The sequence below is a fragment of the Martes martes genome (assembly GCF_963455335.1).
Source record: "Martes martes genome assembly, chromosome: 12".
In the NCBI taxonomy this organism is placed as follows: Eukaryota; Metazoa; Chordata; class Mammalia; order Carnivora; family Mustelidae; genus Martes; species Martes martes.
The window spans coordinates 69,943,056-69,963,214 of record NC_137900.1 but is presented as its reverse complement, the minus strand read 5'-3'; the positions used below and the strand labels follow the sequence as shown (position 1 = coordinate 69,963,214).

The following is a 20,159-nucleotide window of genomic DNA, read 5'->3' as shown; positions in this document are numbered from 1 at the left end:
AGGTGCAATCAAAAATGGAGGCTCTTACTGCTAGGATAAATGAAGCAGGAGAGAGAATTAGTGATATAGAAGACCAAATGATGGAGAATAAAGAAGCTGAGCAAAAGAGAGACAAACAACTACTGGACCACAAGGGGAGAATTTGAGAGAGAAGTGATACCGTAAGACGAAACAATATTAGAATAATTGGGATTCCAGAAGAAGAAAGAGAGAGGGTATACTGGAGCAAATTATTGTAGAGAATTTCCCTAATATGGCAAAGGGAACAGGCATCAAATCCAGGAGGCACAGAGAACCCCCCTCAAAATCAATAAGAATAGGTCCACACCCCACCATCTAATAATAAAACTTACAAGTCTTAGTGACAAAGAGAAAATCCTGAAAGCAGCTCGGGACAAGAAGTCTGTAACATACAATGGTAAAAATACTAGATTGGCAGCAGACTTATCCACAGAGACCTGGCAGGCCAGAAAGAATTGGCATGATATATTCAATGAGAAAAACATGCAGCCAAGAATACTATATCCAGCTAGGTTATCACTGAAAATAGAAGGAGAGATAAAAAGCTTTCAGGACAAACAAAAATTAAAAGAGTTTATAAACACCAAAGCAGTTCTACAGGAAATATTGAAAGGGGTCCTCTAAGCAAAGAGAGAGCCTAAAAGGTACATAGACCAGAAAGAAACAGAGAAAATACACAGTAAGAGTAATAAATCACACTAAATTATAGTAGGTAATAATAGGTAATAAAATCACACTAAATTCATATCTTTCTATAGTTACTCCAAATGTAAATGGGCTAAATGCCCCAGTCAAAAGACACAGCATATAAGACCGGATTAAAAAAAACAAGAGGAAAATATATAGCAATACAAGCCCCTCTCAAGAAACAAGAAAGGTCTCAAATACACAACCTAACCCTACACCTAAAGGAGCTGGAGAAAGAACAGCAAAGAAAGCCTAAGCCCAGCAGGAGAAGAGAAATAATAAAGATCAGAGCAGAAATCAATGAACTGGAAACCAAAAATACAATACAACAAATCAACGAAACTAGGAGCTGGTTCTTTGAAAGAATTAATAAGATTGATAAACCCCTGGCCAGACTTATCAAAAAGAAAAGAGAAAGGACCCAAATAAATAAAATCATGAATGAAAGAAGGAATATCACAACCAACAACATAGAAATACAAACCATTTAAGAACATATCATGAGCAACTATTCACCAGCAAATCTGACAATCTAGAAGAAATGGATGCATTCCTAGAGACATAGAAACTACCAAAACTGAACCAGGATGAAACTGAAAACCAGAACTATAACCAGTAAGGAGATTGAAGCAGTCATCAAAAATCTCCCAACAAACAAGCGTCCAGGGCCAGACAGCTTCCGAGGGGAATTCTATCAAACATTTAAAGAAGAATTATTAACTGTTCTTCTGAAACTGTTCCAAAAAATTGAAATGGAAAAAAAAACTCCAAACTCATTTTATGAGGCCAGCATTACCCTGATCCCAAAACCAGACAAAGACCCCATCAAAAAAGAGAATTATAGACCAATATCCTTGATGAAAACAAGTGCAAAAATTGCCACCAAAATACTAGCCAATAGGATCCAACAGTACATTATAAGGATTATTCACCATGACCAAGTGGGATTTATTCCTGGGCTACAAGGTTGGTTCAACATCTGCAAATCAATGTGATAACAATATATTAATAAAAGAAAGAATAAGAACCACGTGATACCCTCAATAGATGCTGAAAAAGCATTTGACAAAGTACAGAATCCCGTCCTGATCAAAACTCTTCAAAGTGTAGGGACAGAAGGCACATACCTCAATATCATCAAAGCCATCTATGAAAAACCCACTACAAATATCATTCTCAATGGAGAAAAACTGAGAGCTTTTCTACTAAGGTCAGGAACATGGCAGGGATGTCCATCATCATCACTGCTATTCAACATAGTACTAGAAGTCATAGCCTCAGCAATCAGACAATAAAAAGAAATTAAAGGCATCCAAATCGGCAAAGAAGAAGTCAAACTATCACTCTTTGTAGATGATATGATACTGTATGTGGAAAACCCAAAAGACTCCACTCCAAATCTGTTAGAACTTGTACAGGAATTCAGTAAAGTGTCAGGATATAAAATCAATGCACAGAAATCAGTTGCATTTCTACATACCAACAACAAGACAGAAGAAAGAGAAATTAAGGAGTCAATGCCATTTATAATTGCACCTAAAACCATAAGATACCTAGGAATAAACCTAACCAAAGAGGCAAAGAATCTGTACTCAGAAAACCATAAAGTACTCATGAAAGAAAGTGAGGAAGACACAAAGAAATGGGAAAATGTTCCATGCTCATGGATTGGAAGAACAACTATTATGAAAATGTCTATTCTACCTAAAGCAATCTACACATTTAATGCAATCCCTATCAAAATCTCATCCATTTTTTTTTTCCAAAGAAATGGAACAAATAATCCTAAAATTTATATGGAACCAGAAAAGACCTTGAATAGCCAGAGGAATGTTGAAAAAGAAAGCCAAAGTTGGTGGCATCACAATTCCAGACTTCAAGCTCTATTACAAAGCTGTCATCATCAAGACAGTATGGTACTGGCACAAAAACAGACACATAGATCAGCAGAACAGAATAGAGAGCCCAGAAACAGACCCACAACTCTATGGTCAACTAATCTTTGACAAACCAGGAAAGAATGTCTAATGGAAAAAAGACAGCCTCTTCAACAAACAGTGTTGGAAAATTGGAGAGCCACATGCAGAAGAATGAAACTGGACCATTTCCTTACACCACACACAAAAATAGACTCAAAATGGATGAAAGACCTCAATGTGAGAAAGGAATCCATCAAAATCTTTGAGGAGAACACAGGCGGCATCTGACCTCAGCCACAGCAAATTCTTCCTAGAAACATCGCCAAAGGCAAGGGAAGCAAGGGCAAAAATGAACTATTGTGACTTCATCAAGATCAAAAGCTTTTGCACAGCAAAGGAAACAGTCAACAAAACCAAAAGACAACTGACAGAATGGGAGAAGATATTCGCAAATGATGTATCAGATAAAGGGCTAGTATCCAAAATCTATAAAGAACTTATCAAACTCAACACCCAAAGAACAAATAATCCAATCAAGAAATGGGCAGAGGACATGAACAGACATTTCTGAAAAGAAGCCATCCAGATGGCCAACAGACACATGAAAAAGTGCTCCAGATCACTCGGCATCAAGGAAATATAAATCAAAACCACAATGAGATACCACCTCACACCAGTCAGAATGACTAAAATTAACAAGTCAGGAAACGACAGATGCTGGTGAGGATGCGGAGAAAGGGGAACCCTCCTACACTGTTGGTGGGAATGCAAGCTGGTGCAGCCACTCTGGAAAACAGCATGGAGTTCCTCAAAAAGTTGAAAATAGAGCTACCCTATTACCCAGCAATCACACTACTGAGTATTTACCCTAAAGATACAAAGGTAGTGATCCGAAGGGGCACATGCACCTAAATGTTTATAGCAGCAATGTCCACAATAGCCAAACTATGGAAAGAACCTAGATGTCCATCAACAGATGAATGGATAAAGAAGATGTGGCATGGGGCGCCTGGGTGGCTCAGTGGGTTAAAGCCGCTGCCTTCGGCTCAGGTCATGATCCCAGCATCCTGGGATCGAGCCCCGCATCGGGCTCTCTGCTCAGCAGGGAGCCTGCTTCCTCCCTTCTCTCTCTGCCTGCCTCTCTTCCTACTTGTGATCTGTCTGTCAAATAAATAAACAAAATCTTTAAAAAAAAAAAAAGAAGATATGGCATATATATACAATAGAATACTATGCAGCCATCAAAAGAAATGAAATCTTGCCATTTGTGACCTGGATGGAACTAGAAGGTATTATGCTGAGCAAAATAAGTCAATTGGAGAAAGGCAATTATCATATGATCTCCCTGATATGAGGAAGTTAAGAGGCAAAGCAGGGTTTTGGGGGGTAGGGAAGGAAAAAATGAAACAAGATGGGATCAGGAGGGAGACAAACCATAAGAGACTCTTAATCTCACAAAACAAACCGAGGGTTGCCGGGGGGCGGGTGTAGGGAGAGGGTGGTTGGGTTATGGACATTGGGGACGGTATGTGCTACAGCGAGTGCTGTGAAGTATGTAAACCTGGTGATTCACATACCTGTACTCCTGCGGCTAACATTATATGTTAATTAAAAATAAAAAATTCAAAAAAAAAAAAAAAGACCTAATAAATAGAAAGACATTTGTGTTGACAGATTGATAGCCTTAACAGTGTTAGGGTGATAATACTCCCAAACTTCCTTGCAGATTCAATGCAATCTCTAAGAAAATACGAGCTGGCCTTGTTTGCAGAAATTATGACATTAAACCTAAAATCTATATGGAGATCCAAATGACCCATAATGGTCAAAACAATCCTTAGGAAGACTAAATTCAGAGGATTCACACTTCTCAATTTCAAAACTAAGTATGAAGCTAAATGAATTAAGACAGTATGGTATGAGTAGAATGGTGAGCAAACAGATGAAGGGAAGAAAAGTGAGGGAGAAAAAAAATCCAGAAAAATACCCTCACATTTACAGCTGATTTTCAGCAAGGGTGCCAAGCCAATTCAATGAGGGAAAGCATAGTCCTTTCAACACATAATACTAGGATGACAAGATATCCGCAGAACCTGAATATGAATATAATGAATATGCATGTAAAATAATGAATGTAATGAATATGTAGGTTAAAATACATATCCACAGAACGTAAAAGAATGAAGTTGAATTGAGTCCTTCCTCATACCATACTCAAAAATTAACTCAAAATAGATCATAGAGCTAAATATTAGAGCGAAAACTTTAAAACTCATAGAAGAAAACATAGAGGTAATCTTTTTAATCTTAGATTTAGCAATAGTTTCTTAGATATGACAGCAAAAGCATAGACAACAAAAGAGAAAACAGGTAAACTGGACTTCATCAATTTTTAGAAATCAGTGCTTCTAAAACATGACCAAGGAAGTGAAAGACAATCCACAGAATGGGAAAAAACATCTGAGAATCAGAAATCTAGTAAGGGTCTAGGATGCAAAATATATGAGGAATTCTTACAACTCAACATTAAAAAGACAAATGGAAACAATTAAAAATGGGCAATTAATCTGAAGAGACACTTTTCCAAAGAAGATCTACAAAGAAGCTTATGAAAAGATGCTCAACATCATCAGTCATCAGGGAAACATAAGTCAAAATCACAATGAGATGCTCCTTCACCCCCACTAGAATGACTCTAATAAAAAAGACAAGCGTTGATGATGGTATACGAAATGAGAATTTTCATATGCTACTGGTAGGAATGTAAAATGATGAAACCACCATGGAAAACAGTTTGTTAGTTCCCCAAAGGCTAAACACAGAATTATGATTATCTAGTCCATTTCTACATCACACTCCCAAACAAATGAAATACATATCCACATTAAAAAAAGTACAATAATGCTCATGGGCTCATTATTCCTTCTAACCAAAATATAAAACAACCCAAATATCCATCAAATGATGGATAAACAATATGTGGTATATCCATATGATGGATAATTATTTGGCAATAAAAAAGGAGTAACATACTGATACATACTATACCATGGATGAACCTCAAAAACATTACACAGAATGAAAGGAACATGTCACAAAGCCACGTATTTATGATACCAATTACACGAAATCTTAGAACAGGCAAATTTATAGACAAAAACACTACAGAGTAGAACAGTGGTTGCCCACAGTTGGGGGGCCTGAGGGAAAATGTGAGACTGCTAATGGGCATGATGGGGTTTTTGGGAATGCTGAAAATGTTTTAATACTGATTATGGTGACAGCCGCACAATTCTGTGACTACACAAAAACAAAACATTGAAATGTACACTTAAATGGATGAATTTTATGGTATGTAACATATATCTCAATAAGCTCTTACAAAAAATATATACAGCTCAAAATGTGAGGACTGGAAGAGAAGGACACATATGAGAGAAACTGCCTCAGATATTTGCAGTACTTAAAATACAGCCACAGATCACCTCCACTGCAGAGACTACTGAAACAAAAGGAAATGACCCCTGTAACAACTTGACTCTAAGATATAAATTTATATAATACATAATGTTTTCCTTTTAAGAATTCCATGGGTAGGGACGCCTGGGTGGCTCAGTTGGTTAAGCGGCTGCCTTCGGCTCAGGTCATGATCCCAGCGTCCTGGGATCGAGTCCCACATCGGGCTCCTTGCTCAGCACAGAGCCTGCTTCTCCCTCTGCCTCTGCCTACCACTCTGTCTGCCTGTGCTCGCTCGCTCTCTCTCTCTCTCTCTCTCTCTAACAAATAAATAAATTAAAAAAAAAATTTAAAAAAAAAAAAAAAGAATTCCATGGGTAAATTTTTAACCAAAAATACCTATAGAATTCCTCTACACTTAAATAATATTCTTATTTTAAAACCAACTGTCTCCTTTTGAGTAGCAAACAATATCTAATAATGGTAAGAATAACAATAATCAGAATAAGCCTCATAATGCAAATAAAATTCGTAAGATATGTCACAGTGATAGAAGGATATGCACCATCACCAACCCTCTCAACAATCATACAATGAAGATGAGGAAATCAGGATTCAGAGACATTAAGTGACTTGCCTTATTCAGCAAAGCTAGGATTTGAACTTAAGACTACCTGTCTCCAAAACCTTTGATCTTACCCCACACTATCTTCTATCTTCAAGACGGAATAAAGCTTCCAATGAGGCAGTAATAATACAAGAGACTAAGCACAAGTATGTCCTACTATAAAATTTTGTTATGTTAAAGCTTAAAGGAACCTCAGAGAACATCTACCCCAAGTACCTAATTTTACGAATGAGACAATGCTGTCTGCAGTCTCTGATCAGCTACAGCTATTTCCACTACTCTCCGGTGTCCAATATACTATTACACTACCTGCAAATCTTTCTTGATAGCCCAGCATAAGTCAAATGAGGAATCAAACAAGAGCTATGTTTCAGAAGCTCATGGATGCACTGAATAAATAACCCAAAATTTACCTTTTTAGACTTTAATAATATTAAAAAATATATGTTCCTGTTACTTGCGAAGTATGCAGAATTCTGGTCATACAGAATTTAGAATACTGATTTACAGCTACTTTGAATTCTTACCTTTGTGGCCACAAGAAACATGGTATAAAGGAACATAAGGTTATGCCTTGATACTGCCAGATGCTTCGTGTGCTGGAAAGTGAAGATAACTGACCCCAGTAGGGTTACCTTGGCAGGGCTGAAAATAAAACACATTATAAGTCAGTAAGTAACAAACATGATCCATCTCTATATTTCTCAAAGAATACTCTGGAAAATATTCATTTAATGAGTTATTAATAGACAAAAATGAGTTACATAAATATACTTATAAAATTTTAGAAGTGTTAAGCTATATAAAGTATAATTTCACTCTAATAAAATATCAGAGATCTTATAATGTTCATACATATATGATGACTCTCTGATAAGAGTTCATTTCTATATACAGTATTTCTGAAACACATTTGACCTTATAATAATTTTTCACAAAGATTTGAAAGTCCCATGTTCCACAGTATGACTTGAAAAAAGATTAGTCATTATCATACACAACAAGCTCCTTCAGTTAGGTGGGAAAAGGAAAAGAAAGCCCTGATTTATAGTATTTTCACATTTTCATGGTATAAATACTTCCATCACAGTAAATTTCAGGCTGCTATGCAGAGTGGAAGAAGAGACAGATACATTCAGCTCTCATATAACAGTACAAGCCAGATCCAGCACATTACTTTGCTAATTCCAGCACAGAATATTAGTGTTCGCTAGTAGCTTAATAAATTAATACTGAAATTTTAACATCTATAGTAAGATGTTAATCTACAAAAAACATTACTTTCATATTATACATTTGCCACACATTTAAAATATATCTTAGTAACAGATCATCATCTAGCTTTGTGCTTACAACTAGAGAAGATAAATGATAAACTCTTAGAATGCCACATTGCAAAATATAACAAATTTCATTTCATGAAAAATTACCTATTTATTTATTATAAGCTGAGGACTGAGTTCAAAACAGGATTAGCTTTGGGCAACGGGTTTAGACCTTGTGTAACAGCTGACTGGGCAGCACTCATGTTTTAGAACGGTAGTCTCTAAAGTTTTTAACTATGCATCTCTATTGGTACAAAAAAAAAGTGTTTTAAGACACTAATATGTGTTTACCAATTAATTTATAAGTTACATATAAGTACAACTGTATTATAAAATGTACACCAAATTGACATTTTTAAAGGATGAGATTAAGAGAAAAAGGAATTAGGCTTATCCTAATGTCATTTTGCTATTCTTTGTTTCTAAGTTTGGGTTCTGTACCACAGTGCCTCATCATGGGTTCCTCTTAGCACACTCACATTCCATTTTGGATTGCATTCCCTTAGAGCATAAATTCAGAGGCACTGAATCTGAAAAGCAAGGATTCTGCAGACAATAAAATGGTACAGGGAGTTGGAGAAGGACTGAGATTTAGGAAAATGTCCATGAGACTGGTTTGGAAGATCAGGATGCATTTAGAAAATATTCTTATGTTAGTTTCCGATGAAACTAGAAAATGAGCTTATCTGCGTCCAAAATACAATAGTAGAAAGGTATATGGTAATAGAGACATTTCCATTCCAAAAGGGAGAAAATGAAAGGAAAGGAGAGAAAAAAGAGATCACTAGTACTATGCAATTTCAAAATCCGGCAGGGCAAATTCCATTAGGTTTCAAAGTTCCAAGGCCTAGGAATAATCCCCTGTGACATTAGGCTCCATCCTCTGAGTCCACAGCTCCAACCTCTACACTCGTGGCTCTGGCCTCTGCACCTGGACTCTAAACTGTGAGCCTGGCCTCAGACCTCTAGGCCCATGGCTCCCAGCCAAAATCCATTTTTTCTTTTCTTTGAAGGGTAACACATGTTTGCAGCTGAGCAGTTTTATCAGCCTGCTTCCTGCCTATAAATTTTTGGGAGTCTGACAGCCTCCTTTTATTTCACCTTATTTCTGTCCCTTTTAGTGAAAGCTAGCAGTGTTTCTACTGATAGAACATTTTCAAAAACCTTGTGAGTCTCCAGCATACGACACAGGGATCCATGACATTAGTTAAGATGGTCCTTCATGTATCTTTTCTGGATAATCTCAGGTGTATTCCTGGCTTATGCTGTGATGGCTGAATAGATCCATGAGTCACACACTTAATTTCTTTAACACTAGCAAAAGTTTTCCAGCCGCACCCTTTAATCTTTACCTTTAGAGTAAGACTTAGAAAGTCTCCACAACAGACTTTACTAAAAATGAATCTCCTAATTTAATCATCTTTTGCAATCTGGATAGGCTGAGTTCTTTCCAAATCAACATCTTGTTTTCTTTGTTCAGCAGTTATTCCCTCAATTCAAACTTTCCTCTCTCACTCTACTAAAAGCAACAAGGAGAAACCAGTCCAGACCTTTAACACTGCTTTGAAATCTCCTCAGCTAAATACTCAAGTTCACTGCTCACAAATTGTGCTTTCTATGTAACTGTAGCAAACAACTCAACGAAGTTTTCTCCCACTATATAACTATATCACATCTCCTTCAGTTTCCAGTATCATGCTCCTCATTTTCTTCTGAGCCCTCACCTTTAACATTCATAATTCTGCCAACATTGTGTTTATGACAATATATGTATTCTCTAAGACCATATGGGCTTTCTCTACTATGCAAAAGCATTTGTTAATACATAAATGGAAATTTCTATATATACACACATACACAAAATATCGTAACAAACCAGTGATCAATCTCATCTGACCAACTGATAATTCTTTCATTCATCTACATTTATTGAGTATCTACTACATGGTAGATTTATTCAAGAATACAGTGCAAGTTCCCTGGCTTGTTCAAGGATACAAGCAAAAGAAAGAATAGTAAGAAATGAAGTCAAAGCAAATAGGGTATGGAAGAAAGGCAGATCTTGGGAGGATTTTACAGGCCATCTGGGGAGTCATTCCCAAGGTTCTGAACAAAGGAGAAACAATTTGATTTTGGTTATAAGAGCCCAAGAAATGTTTTACGAAAGACATTTCAAGGCATATGCTCAAAATGAGAAAAATTTCCCTTGAATCTCATTAATGCCTTACTTATAACTTATCAAAGCCTTATTTGTTCTATTTCTAAACAACCTCATTCACACTTTAAGGGGTACTTTCCTTCTAAGTTAAATTTCCTAGAATTTATTGGTCCACAGAAACATATATGTCATCACATAGACTGTTTCTAAACTTCATTTTTAATCTATTCTAATGAGCTTATTTTTTTTTTTTTTAGATTTCATTTATTTATTTGACAGAGAGAGAGAGATCACAAGTAGGAAGAGAGGCAGGCAGAGAGAGAGGAGGAAGCAGGCTCCCCGCTGAGCAGAGAGCCCGATGCGGTGCTCGATCCCAGGACCCTGAGATCATGACCTGAGCCGAAGGCAGTGGCTTAATCCACTGAGCCACCCAGGCACCCCGTAATGAGCTTATTTTTAAATGGAGTCTTTCCTTTCCTTGCTTACTATGACCACTATTCCCTAAGTATTTTCCTTCTTGAACTGTGGAAATAGTAATTACATCTATTTCATTTTCAGGAGCATCAAGGATACATCTGTGAACTTATTTACGAATGAGTAAGTATCTTTAGATAACATTTAATGATCAGATTCTCTTAAATGGATGCAAAAGGTAGTCTCTGTACCCTACAATTATAGAGTGGTTTACTTTCTCTAATCTTATTTTTATGTGTAATTAAGCTCAACTCCCATTTTTAAAGCAACAATGTCTTATGATAACGAACTGATTTGTTCCCATAAGCTTAACATTTTACTACTATGTGAATCTGAAATCTGAGTAATGTTGTACTCATTAATGAAAATGTCAAGAACCTGCAACTGATTCATTTCCATCCAGTGACGTGTGTTCCTATGTAGTTTTTTCTCCATAAATGCACACTGTTCCCACGATTCTATAACAATCCAAGAGTTCTGGTTTGGTTTTATTTTCTAAGGGGAGGAACCCACAGAGAAAAGAATCAATATTTATTTTAAAAACATTTGAGAAAGCAGACTTTTTGAAAGAGTAAGTTTCCTGATTCTCTTCCCATTATTATGACTAATTTTTTTAAGCTCCATTGCATCCATATTTAGAAATGTGGTAAGATCTAAGGATAAAAAGCTGGTCTCAATATAGATTACACCAACTCACTAGGACATCTTCAGCCATTCATCAGCTTCTGGTTTCCAACCTCCTTTTACCAACTGTTCAAAATTCGTTATAATGCTACCACCTGCACCTAAAAATAAAACAAGAATATTTAGCCAAATTTTATGGAGGAAATATTTGAAACAACCCAAGAAAATCCCAATATAATTTTGAGGAGGAAGAAAATAGTTTTCTTGTATACTTATGGTACTGAAACAATTGTAATTCTTCCCTTCAGTCAGTGTTGCCAACTGTCTATCGTATCACAATTAAGGTTAAAATTAAGGTTAAGGAGCCTCAAGCACAGAGATGTTCCTAAAGGTTTATTTCAGGCCTGAAAACTAAAATCTTCTGCTTTATCATTTCATTCCCTGATACTAGTTTTAGATGTAGTACAATACAATAAGAGATTAGAGAAATTTGTTCAATTTCTACACAATACAAAGTAAAGATGAACCCATAATCAATCATATTTACTACTTCTAGTTTTTTGGGATGAAAAAAAAAACCAAAAAAAGAGCAAATTTTAATATAATCTTTTTACATAATTTAAGTCAATTTATTTTATTTATGGTGGCACTATACCTTAATTAACTATGAATCTCTCTGGTTCTGAGTTACTAATCAAATCAATCAGAAGAATTTTATATTGTAATGTAGTCAGGCTCAAAATAATGGCTGATGACTAGTACTAGTGAAAGTGCTAGTTATGACTTAACTTTACTAGCCAAGAGAAGACTTCCTTCTTCCAAAAATACTGTTACTAAAGTATGTGAACCTCATTAATTTTACTAGACAATCCTTCAGTAGCAGTAATATATCAATAACAGAATATTTACAAACACATAATGTTAATATTACCTCGAGCCCATCCAATAGCTATCATGACTATCCAGCCATTTTTGTAATAGCTATTAGCATGTGTGACTCCACCTACTATTTTCCAAGTTCTGGTCACTTCCTTCATTCCTGCAGCCAAGAGTTGAACAGGTAGGAAAGAATAGCCCTGGGAAACTAGGTCACATGGGCAAAAAAATGTAATATACCTGAAATTAAAATTTAAATATTTTAATATATAAAGTATAAATATAATAAAAGTAAGTTAATAAATATTTTATAAATAAAATGGTAAATATATTAAGTATAATGTGCATTAATATATAAATATAATTTAATGAATATTTAACATACACTCAATTTAGTTGAGTAAGTTAGATTTTTAAACAATTAAATCACAAGAACAGCAATATAAAAAAATAAAAATCCAGCATATTGGCAATAACAATTTGGAAAAGCACAACGAACGGAATTACCCATATAAACCAAGAATTTGACTTCAAGAAAACCACAGATTGGGTAGTCAATTTTTCTAAATCCCAAGAGACATATAAAATAATCTGCACAAAACACAGGATCAAAGGGGAATTTCATCTTGATTGGACTTCTGAATATTCTATATATGCAGAAAATATTTACTGAGTTCCTAATTTGTGCCTATACTCTTCTAGAAGGTAAGTGCTGAATCCACTCACTAAATAAAGCAAATGTATAATCACTTCTAGGATAGGGACTTCTCTAACTAAGGTGTGTTTGTCCTCTGGGAAAAGGAATTAGAGAAGAGCCCTTAGTAGCTGAGAAGGGCTGCATTTCAACCCTTTCAAACATCTTTACCTGTGCCCTTTTGTGCAGCACATAAACTAGGGCCTATACACAGAAAGGTGATAACTCTCAAGGAGACAAATTTGTGTTGAGGAAAAAATATTTTTACATACAGGTAAAAGAATATGAAAAATGTACTCTAAATTGTGATACTAGTTTAAAAACAATTCACTCCCCAGGTAAATTATATTTTGAAGCTTAATTTTTTCTCTAAGCACTTGTTCAAACAGTATACCAACTGCATTAACTGGAAAACACACTAGTTGTTTTTTTTTTTTTCTCCCATTTCTAAAATACTCTGGCAGACAATTTCATGCTTAAAGCAGAACATAATCTTCTAATGGAGTGATATCGAATACACCACATGAAAGAAGTATTATATGTCTTCCAAAAGAACTGCAACTCATGATTCATAAAGTCAGAATTCCCAAGAGTATTCATGGAATATGAAATTTATTTGTTAAAATACTACTTCAGAGATCCAGTGCAAGATGCAATGGTTTGGTTAGGCTTAAGCACCCTTTCTTCATCTCCACTTACCGACTCCTTCCTATTCTTCAAGGTCCCCCTCAAATACTACCATGTATGTCGACTTTGGGAGTTTCATTTTAATATTTTCAGTTCAGACTAAATTCTGATGGCTCTGTACAACTAAAACAATCAGTTCTTCTGCCTCAACAGATCTCTTTACATATTTTTCTCTATAACATATAAAGAGTGTAAAGTTCATAATAAATTATAATAGTCCTTAGATGGCAATAATCATTCATTTTGTTATCCCCTCATCTAAAACTCAGCATGAGGAAAAGTAGCTCTGAATTAAGCAATATTAGCAGTTAATCAGGAGACAAAATATATCAAATCAAAGAATCAGTTGATAATTAAAGAGTCTGAGAGAAAGGAATAAATTATCTGACAGTAATAAAAAGCATTTTGAAAACTCGTATCATTTAAAAATTTTGCATGTTCATATATTTTTGAGAGCCTCCTATACACCTTTCTCTAAATACAGAATAAGGAAGTCGACTAAGTATTGGGGGGGGGGGTGGTTACACTTAAAATAAGCAATTTTTTAAAATATTTTTAAATGTAATAAAAATGCTTTGGTATCTACCATAGATCAGATTAAGGAAGGGGAATTAGGTTTCCCTTTAGCAGTAATGCATGCTCAAAAGTAAAATACTCAAAGAAACAACAAAAACAACGAATACAGCATAATGACCCCATTTTCATTTTCTACACCAAGACTATCTTTAACATTAGTTAAAAACCTAAATTATTAGGAACTTTGACTTTTTAAATTCAACTATGCAACAATGTGACATACAGTCTAAAATTTGTTTATTGCTATTTTTAAATAAACAAGCCTTTATCTTATTTAATCAGATATTGCTAAAGTATACCAATAATAAGCTAACATTTTAAACAGAAAACAATTCTCAAGTGTTAAATAGCCACAGGGCAATAAAAAAACAATTGTGTATTGTTCTCAGTAGATTCACAAATAAACATATCAGACCAATGGCTCCCTACAGAGTCATTCTTGCTCTATAATATAAGTTAGCTTTTTAAAATGTCCTTAATGAACCACTCAACCAACACTTATTAAGCAGTCACCATGTCCCTCCTTTTATAAAGTTTATATTTCTCTTCTTACTAAAATCATCACATCTAAGGCAACTTTAACTTATAAAGTGTCTAAAGAAAACATATTGGAAAAGAAGAAGAAATGGAAAATATCAGACAAGAAATAGAAAGAGAAGGCAAATGATTTCTCAACATTTTTAAGTCACATAGGTTAAAAGAGAGAAATAAAAAGCAAAGAAAAGTTCAAAATATGGAAGTTAGTCTAAAATAGGATACAAACAAGATACCAGGCCACTGACAAATGAAAGCTAAACCAGTTTACGGAGGAAAAATGAAAGTAGAATTTAGGTTAATACCAAGAACTGAGGAGAGAGAAGCTTCCCACGGTTAGTCAGAGAACCCTTATTTTCACTCTATTATTAATTCTACTCCTCTGACTCCAAAAGACAGTATTACTTAACTAAGCCAAAGCAGAATGACAAATTAAATATACTTCATATTAGTCCAATATGACAACTTTGCTCTTCCTATTACTCTAATAAATTAATAAGTTTATATATTTTATGTATGCTTTGAAAAAGACTACTGAAGAATGACAGACCTATAAAGCTATACTTTTTCTTGAACTTTTCCTCAAAGCAATACGGTCTCAAAGTATGCAAATGTGCAGTATTTAATAGTTGATACTTGGAAGTTTAAGGAAACCAAAGTGTGGCACAAAACCCAGTACAGAGAAAAATTACAAAATATTAATTTCTCCAGGAACAGTTTTCAAAAAGAAAAATCCTATGAAGTTGTACACTGTCTTCCAAACAATACTATACTATGACACACCAAGCTATTGTTTGCCGTTGCCAGTAGATGGTGCTAATATCCACATGTGAGCACTATGAGCTATTGTACTAAATAAAGATGGCCTTCCCAATCAGTGCATTCAGAGTCCCGTAGTTTGGCTTGCTAGAGTTTGAAGTACATTCCAAACATAATTTTATCTCTCAAATTACAATCAAATAAAGATTATAAATTTTTTCTCAACATTAAAACCTTAAAAATAGTAAAATACGCTGTGTCTTTGAACAAGTATCGTATTTTATATTTAAAGGTCTGAGAGGACAGAAATACTATCTGTATTTCCAGAATCCAAAACAACACACTTTATAAGAGCCAACTACAGACAGACTAGATTTGAATCCTGGCCCTAACTAGTAGATATCTGTGTTACCTTAGGCAAGTTACTTAACCCATCTTGCTCACTTATATCATCTGCTAAATGAAAATAAAATAGTACCTACCTCACACAGTTCTTATAAGGTTTAAGGGAGATAACATAGATAAAACACTTAAAAAAACATTTAGGACATAGTGAATACTCTATCAGTGGTTGCTACTATTATTGTTTTGTAACCAATAACAGTGATCATCAACAGAATAAATAAAATATAGGTATTAATAAATTATAGAGCATAAGAAGGAAGGTACTACAAGAACTTGCAAAGACACAGCTGAATCTTACTAACATAATTTTGACTAAAAATAACAAGTCCTGGGGTCGCTGGGTGGCTCAGTGGGTCAAGTTCTGCCTTTGGCTCAGGTTGTAATCCCAGGGTGCTGGGATCAAGCCCCGCATCAGGCTCCCTGCTCAAGGGGAAGTCTGCTTCTAACTCTGCCCCTACACCCACCACCCCACTCATCTCTCTCTCTTAAATAAATAAAATTAAAAAAAAAAAACAACACATCCCAGAAAACCATATACAGTGTAATACTCCATTTTAAAATAGGGGCAAAAATAAATAAAACTAAAAACTTATTGTGTAGATATTCATATATATTATTATATATATATGATTATAGATTATACATATGAATATATATAAGTACATATAATTATATATGATATATATTATTATGCCTTCTTTTTTTAGAAAGGTAAGAATAAACACAAACAGGAAAGAGGTTATTGGCAGGAAAAGTACAGAGAAGTGGGACAGGGGAAAAGAAAGTTATTGGTAAGGTCCAGTTCTTAGGTTGGATCCAACACAATGGAAGTGTAAATTAGTTAACCACTTTGAGAAATGATTTGGCATTATGTAGCATAGTTTAAAAATCACTTCCTCTGTAACTCTGTAAATCTACTCTTAAGCAAATACCAAGAGAAAATCTTGCTCATGTACACCAGTAAATATATACAAGAATGTTCTTAGCAACACTGTTTGCAATAGAAAAATAACTAGAAACAACTCTGCCAACAGAATAATGAATAAATTATGACAATTAATTCTAGTATGCTGTAAGTGAAAAAAAAATTACAACCGTACACAATAAGACTGAATCTTAAGAACACAGACTGACCAAAAACAGCAAGTTACAAAAAAATATATACACATGATACCATATATACACTGAAAAACTGTATTGCTTAGGGATATAAACATATGCTAAAACTACACAGAAAAGTAAAGGAATGGATAAGCACAAAATTAAGAGTAATGGTTACCTCTGAGAAAGGAAGAAAGGAGATGGGATCAAGCAGGCGGCAGGATGGTAGCATACAAGAGATACAGAAACTAATGGCAAGGGTTTAGGGAAAATGGTGGCAGCTCTGGCTGCACAGACTTTGATCTCTTCAAATCCCAACATAAAAACAGGGCAACTAGAAAGTAAAACCAAAATCCCATCCACAACACTTAAAATTATGTGACAAGGTATCCCTTCAAACCCCAAAAGGCAAAAGGGCAGAGACAATTCCCAGACACCCACAAGACCTCTACTTTTTGGAAGGAAGAAAGCAACAAGGTGGCAACTAATGGACCTAAGAACAAAACAACTCCAAAATAGCAAATGGGCATTCACTGGAAAGTACAAGAGGCCAATTTGGAAACAATAATAATAGCTGAAACTGGGAGAGACTCTGGCATTCTCCAATACCAGGAGAGACAAAGGGTCCATAGTAAAAAGGTCTAAGGGCTTAAAGCAGTTTAGTCCCCATGAACCTTCAAAACGGATCCACCCAAGCTGTCTCCCAGAACAAGCCCCACGTGAAGAAAACACTAATGTACAATCAAAACTGAGCAGTACAGAGCAATAGAAGAAATGGAAGGTTCAGACCAAACTGGATTAAGGGGAAAGAGACACAGGAAAACAGAAAGGTCTGGTCCTCATCTTCTGAACACTATAAAAACAACAGAAGCAGGAGTTAGCTCTATGAAGTCATAACATCTTTCCTCAATTCCACCTTACCCTAAAAGTTCAAGAAACCTAATTTGACATAAAAATGACCAAAAGAAAGATATCAAAGTCAAATCCCACATAAATTTATTTTTAAAAAAAAAAGGCAGGGGCGCCTGGGTGGCTCAGTGGGTTAAAGCCTCTGCCTTCAGCTCGGGTCGTGATCTCAGGGTCCTGGGATCGAGCCCCGCATAGGGCTCTCTGCTCAGCGGGGAGCCTGCTTCCTCCTCTCTCTCTCTCTGCCTGCTGCTCTGCCTGCTTGTGATCTCTCTCTGTCAAATGAATAAATTAAATCTTTAAAAAAAAAAAAAAAAAAAAAAAAAAAAAAAAAAAAAAAGGCAGAATAAATTCCTACAGACAATGAAAGCATTCAGGAAAATGTGTCCACCAAAAAGATCAAAATTCCGACCTACTGTTCAAAATAAGCTAAAGACATTAAGAAAAGTGATACAACATATAAAAGAACACCACCATACATCAGAATTAGAAAAACTGAGAACTGAAGATACAATTCTCAGGAAAAAAAAAAATTTCTTTAGAGGAAAAGAAATCACTTCAGTAATGAAAACCAAACTAGAATGAAAACAAAGAGAAATAAACATAACAATACCCTGAAAGAAATAGAAGGGGAAAGGGGAAACATTTTAAATTTTAAAAGAGATTTAAAAAGTCACTGAAGAAAGACAAAGAGCCATATACCAACCATACAAGTCTTGAAGAGTACAAATACTAAAATAACTTGTTCTCAATTAAAAACAAACAAAAAAGTACCTACTAAAAAGAACATACCACATACCTAAAAATATTGACCCAGAAGGACCAACATCAAGACTTATTTTATTTATATTAGTAGGCCTTAACAGGAAAAAAATTATTTGGGGCATCTAGAAAAATATGTGACTTACAAGGGAAAGAAAATAAAATGATCACCAAACTTTCTCACAGCAATGCTTTATGACATAAGAAATGGAGTAACATTTTAAAATCCTCAAAGATACAAAGTATGATCCAATTTATCTATACCCAGTAAAACTGACTTTCAAGTACAAAAGACACAAACACCAACATACAGGATCAGTGATGAATCTCCTAGAGCACAAGCTTCAAACAACTAAAATTACTAAAGAGACATAGACATAAGGACTGGTGATAAGCATTAAACATATAGTTAGCTGTAAAACTAAAACTGAATGAGGATTAGGAAGGGAAAAGTAATAGTATGTAATGGTTGTAAGACTATGTAGAATAGCACATCTATTTTAAAAATGGGAAGAGAACGAGAAGCATATATGCAGAAAAATTAATGTTCTCAGTGATCCCATCAGTACAAGTTTAGTACTGTGACTCCAAAGCTACTGTGTATTGTGTGTATAATGAAGAATAAAAGAAATGAGTAATGTTGGAATATTCTAATTCTATTACATTTTGTGCCCTCAAGAAAGAAACTTCTTAGTGTAGAAGAAAGGATACACACACACACACACACACACACACACACACACACACATTACATATATATTATATATACACAAAGTTTAATGAAGGCTCTAAGGTCTTGAATTTGAATTAGAAATAGAATAATTTTCATCCTTATTTTTCCTAGTTCTGTCCACTGAAAAGACTTAGAAACAGTATCAATCCAGTAATAACAAACATCTCTAGTGCTCAAATTTTGGTCTTGAAATGCCATTTCCCACTAAGAGAAACCAGAACTTCTTAGAGAAATGAGTGATTCCAGAAGAAAATTACAAGATAAATCTTAATATTAAGTAGCAAGGAACTAATCAGTTTGAAGAACCAATCTGAAGAAGCTCCCACCAGCCAAAGATGAAACAATTTGATCTTCAATAATGACAATTGCAATTTATTGAAACCTATAAAATATGCTTAAATCCATAAGTTCATAATTACTCAAAAAACAAAAAAATAGACCATCTTTGGAGGACGACAGAGGACCAATTAATTACCATGAAAACTGGTACATAAAGATAAAGAATCAAGGATTTATCCTGCTGTTCCTACATGTTTGTACAACTGGATAACCAAATAATAGATGATTAGTGGGAAGTATTTATTTATAATACTTCATATAATACACAAGAAAAGATAGAATTAGACTATTAACATTTTGTAATTCCCAGTTAATTAATTCAGTCTTTAAATGTAAGAGTCCTAATGTCAACAAAAAAAGAAAGCAAATCAGATATTTTAGGTCTCTTATGGTCTTGCCAAAGGGATCTAACCTAAATCTGATTTGTATTTTGAGTCAAACTACCAATTTTCAGGAATCCTCTGTATCCTCTGTAGGATACAGAAATATAATGAT

General features: G+C 34.8%; 1 protein-coding gene across 2 annotated transcripts in view; it reads right to left on the bottom strand.

Annotated features, from left to right (window-relative positions):
- TMEM38B (transmembrane protein 38B) overlaps positions 1–20,159 on the bottom strand; it is a 55,656-nt gene that overhangs the window by 17,660 nt on the left and 17,837 nt on the right. For both annotated transcript variants that reach the window (XM_080819792.1, XM_080819793.1), the window contains exons 3-5: positions 12,224–12,408; positions 11,366–11,453; positions 7,239–7,356 (exon numbers count right to left, since the gene is read on the bottom strand). In XM_080819792.1, coding sequence (XP_080675918.1) covers positions 7,239–7,356; positions 11,366–11,453; positions 12,224–12,408 — 391 coding nt within the window. The remainder of the gene's footprint in view (positions 1–7,238; positions 7,357–11,365; positions 11,454–12,223; positions 12,409–20,159) is intronic.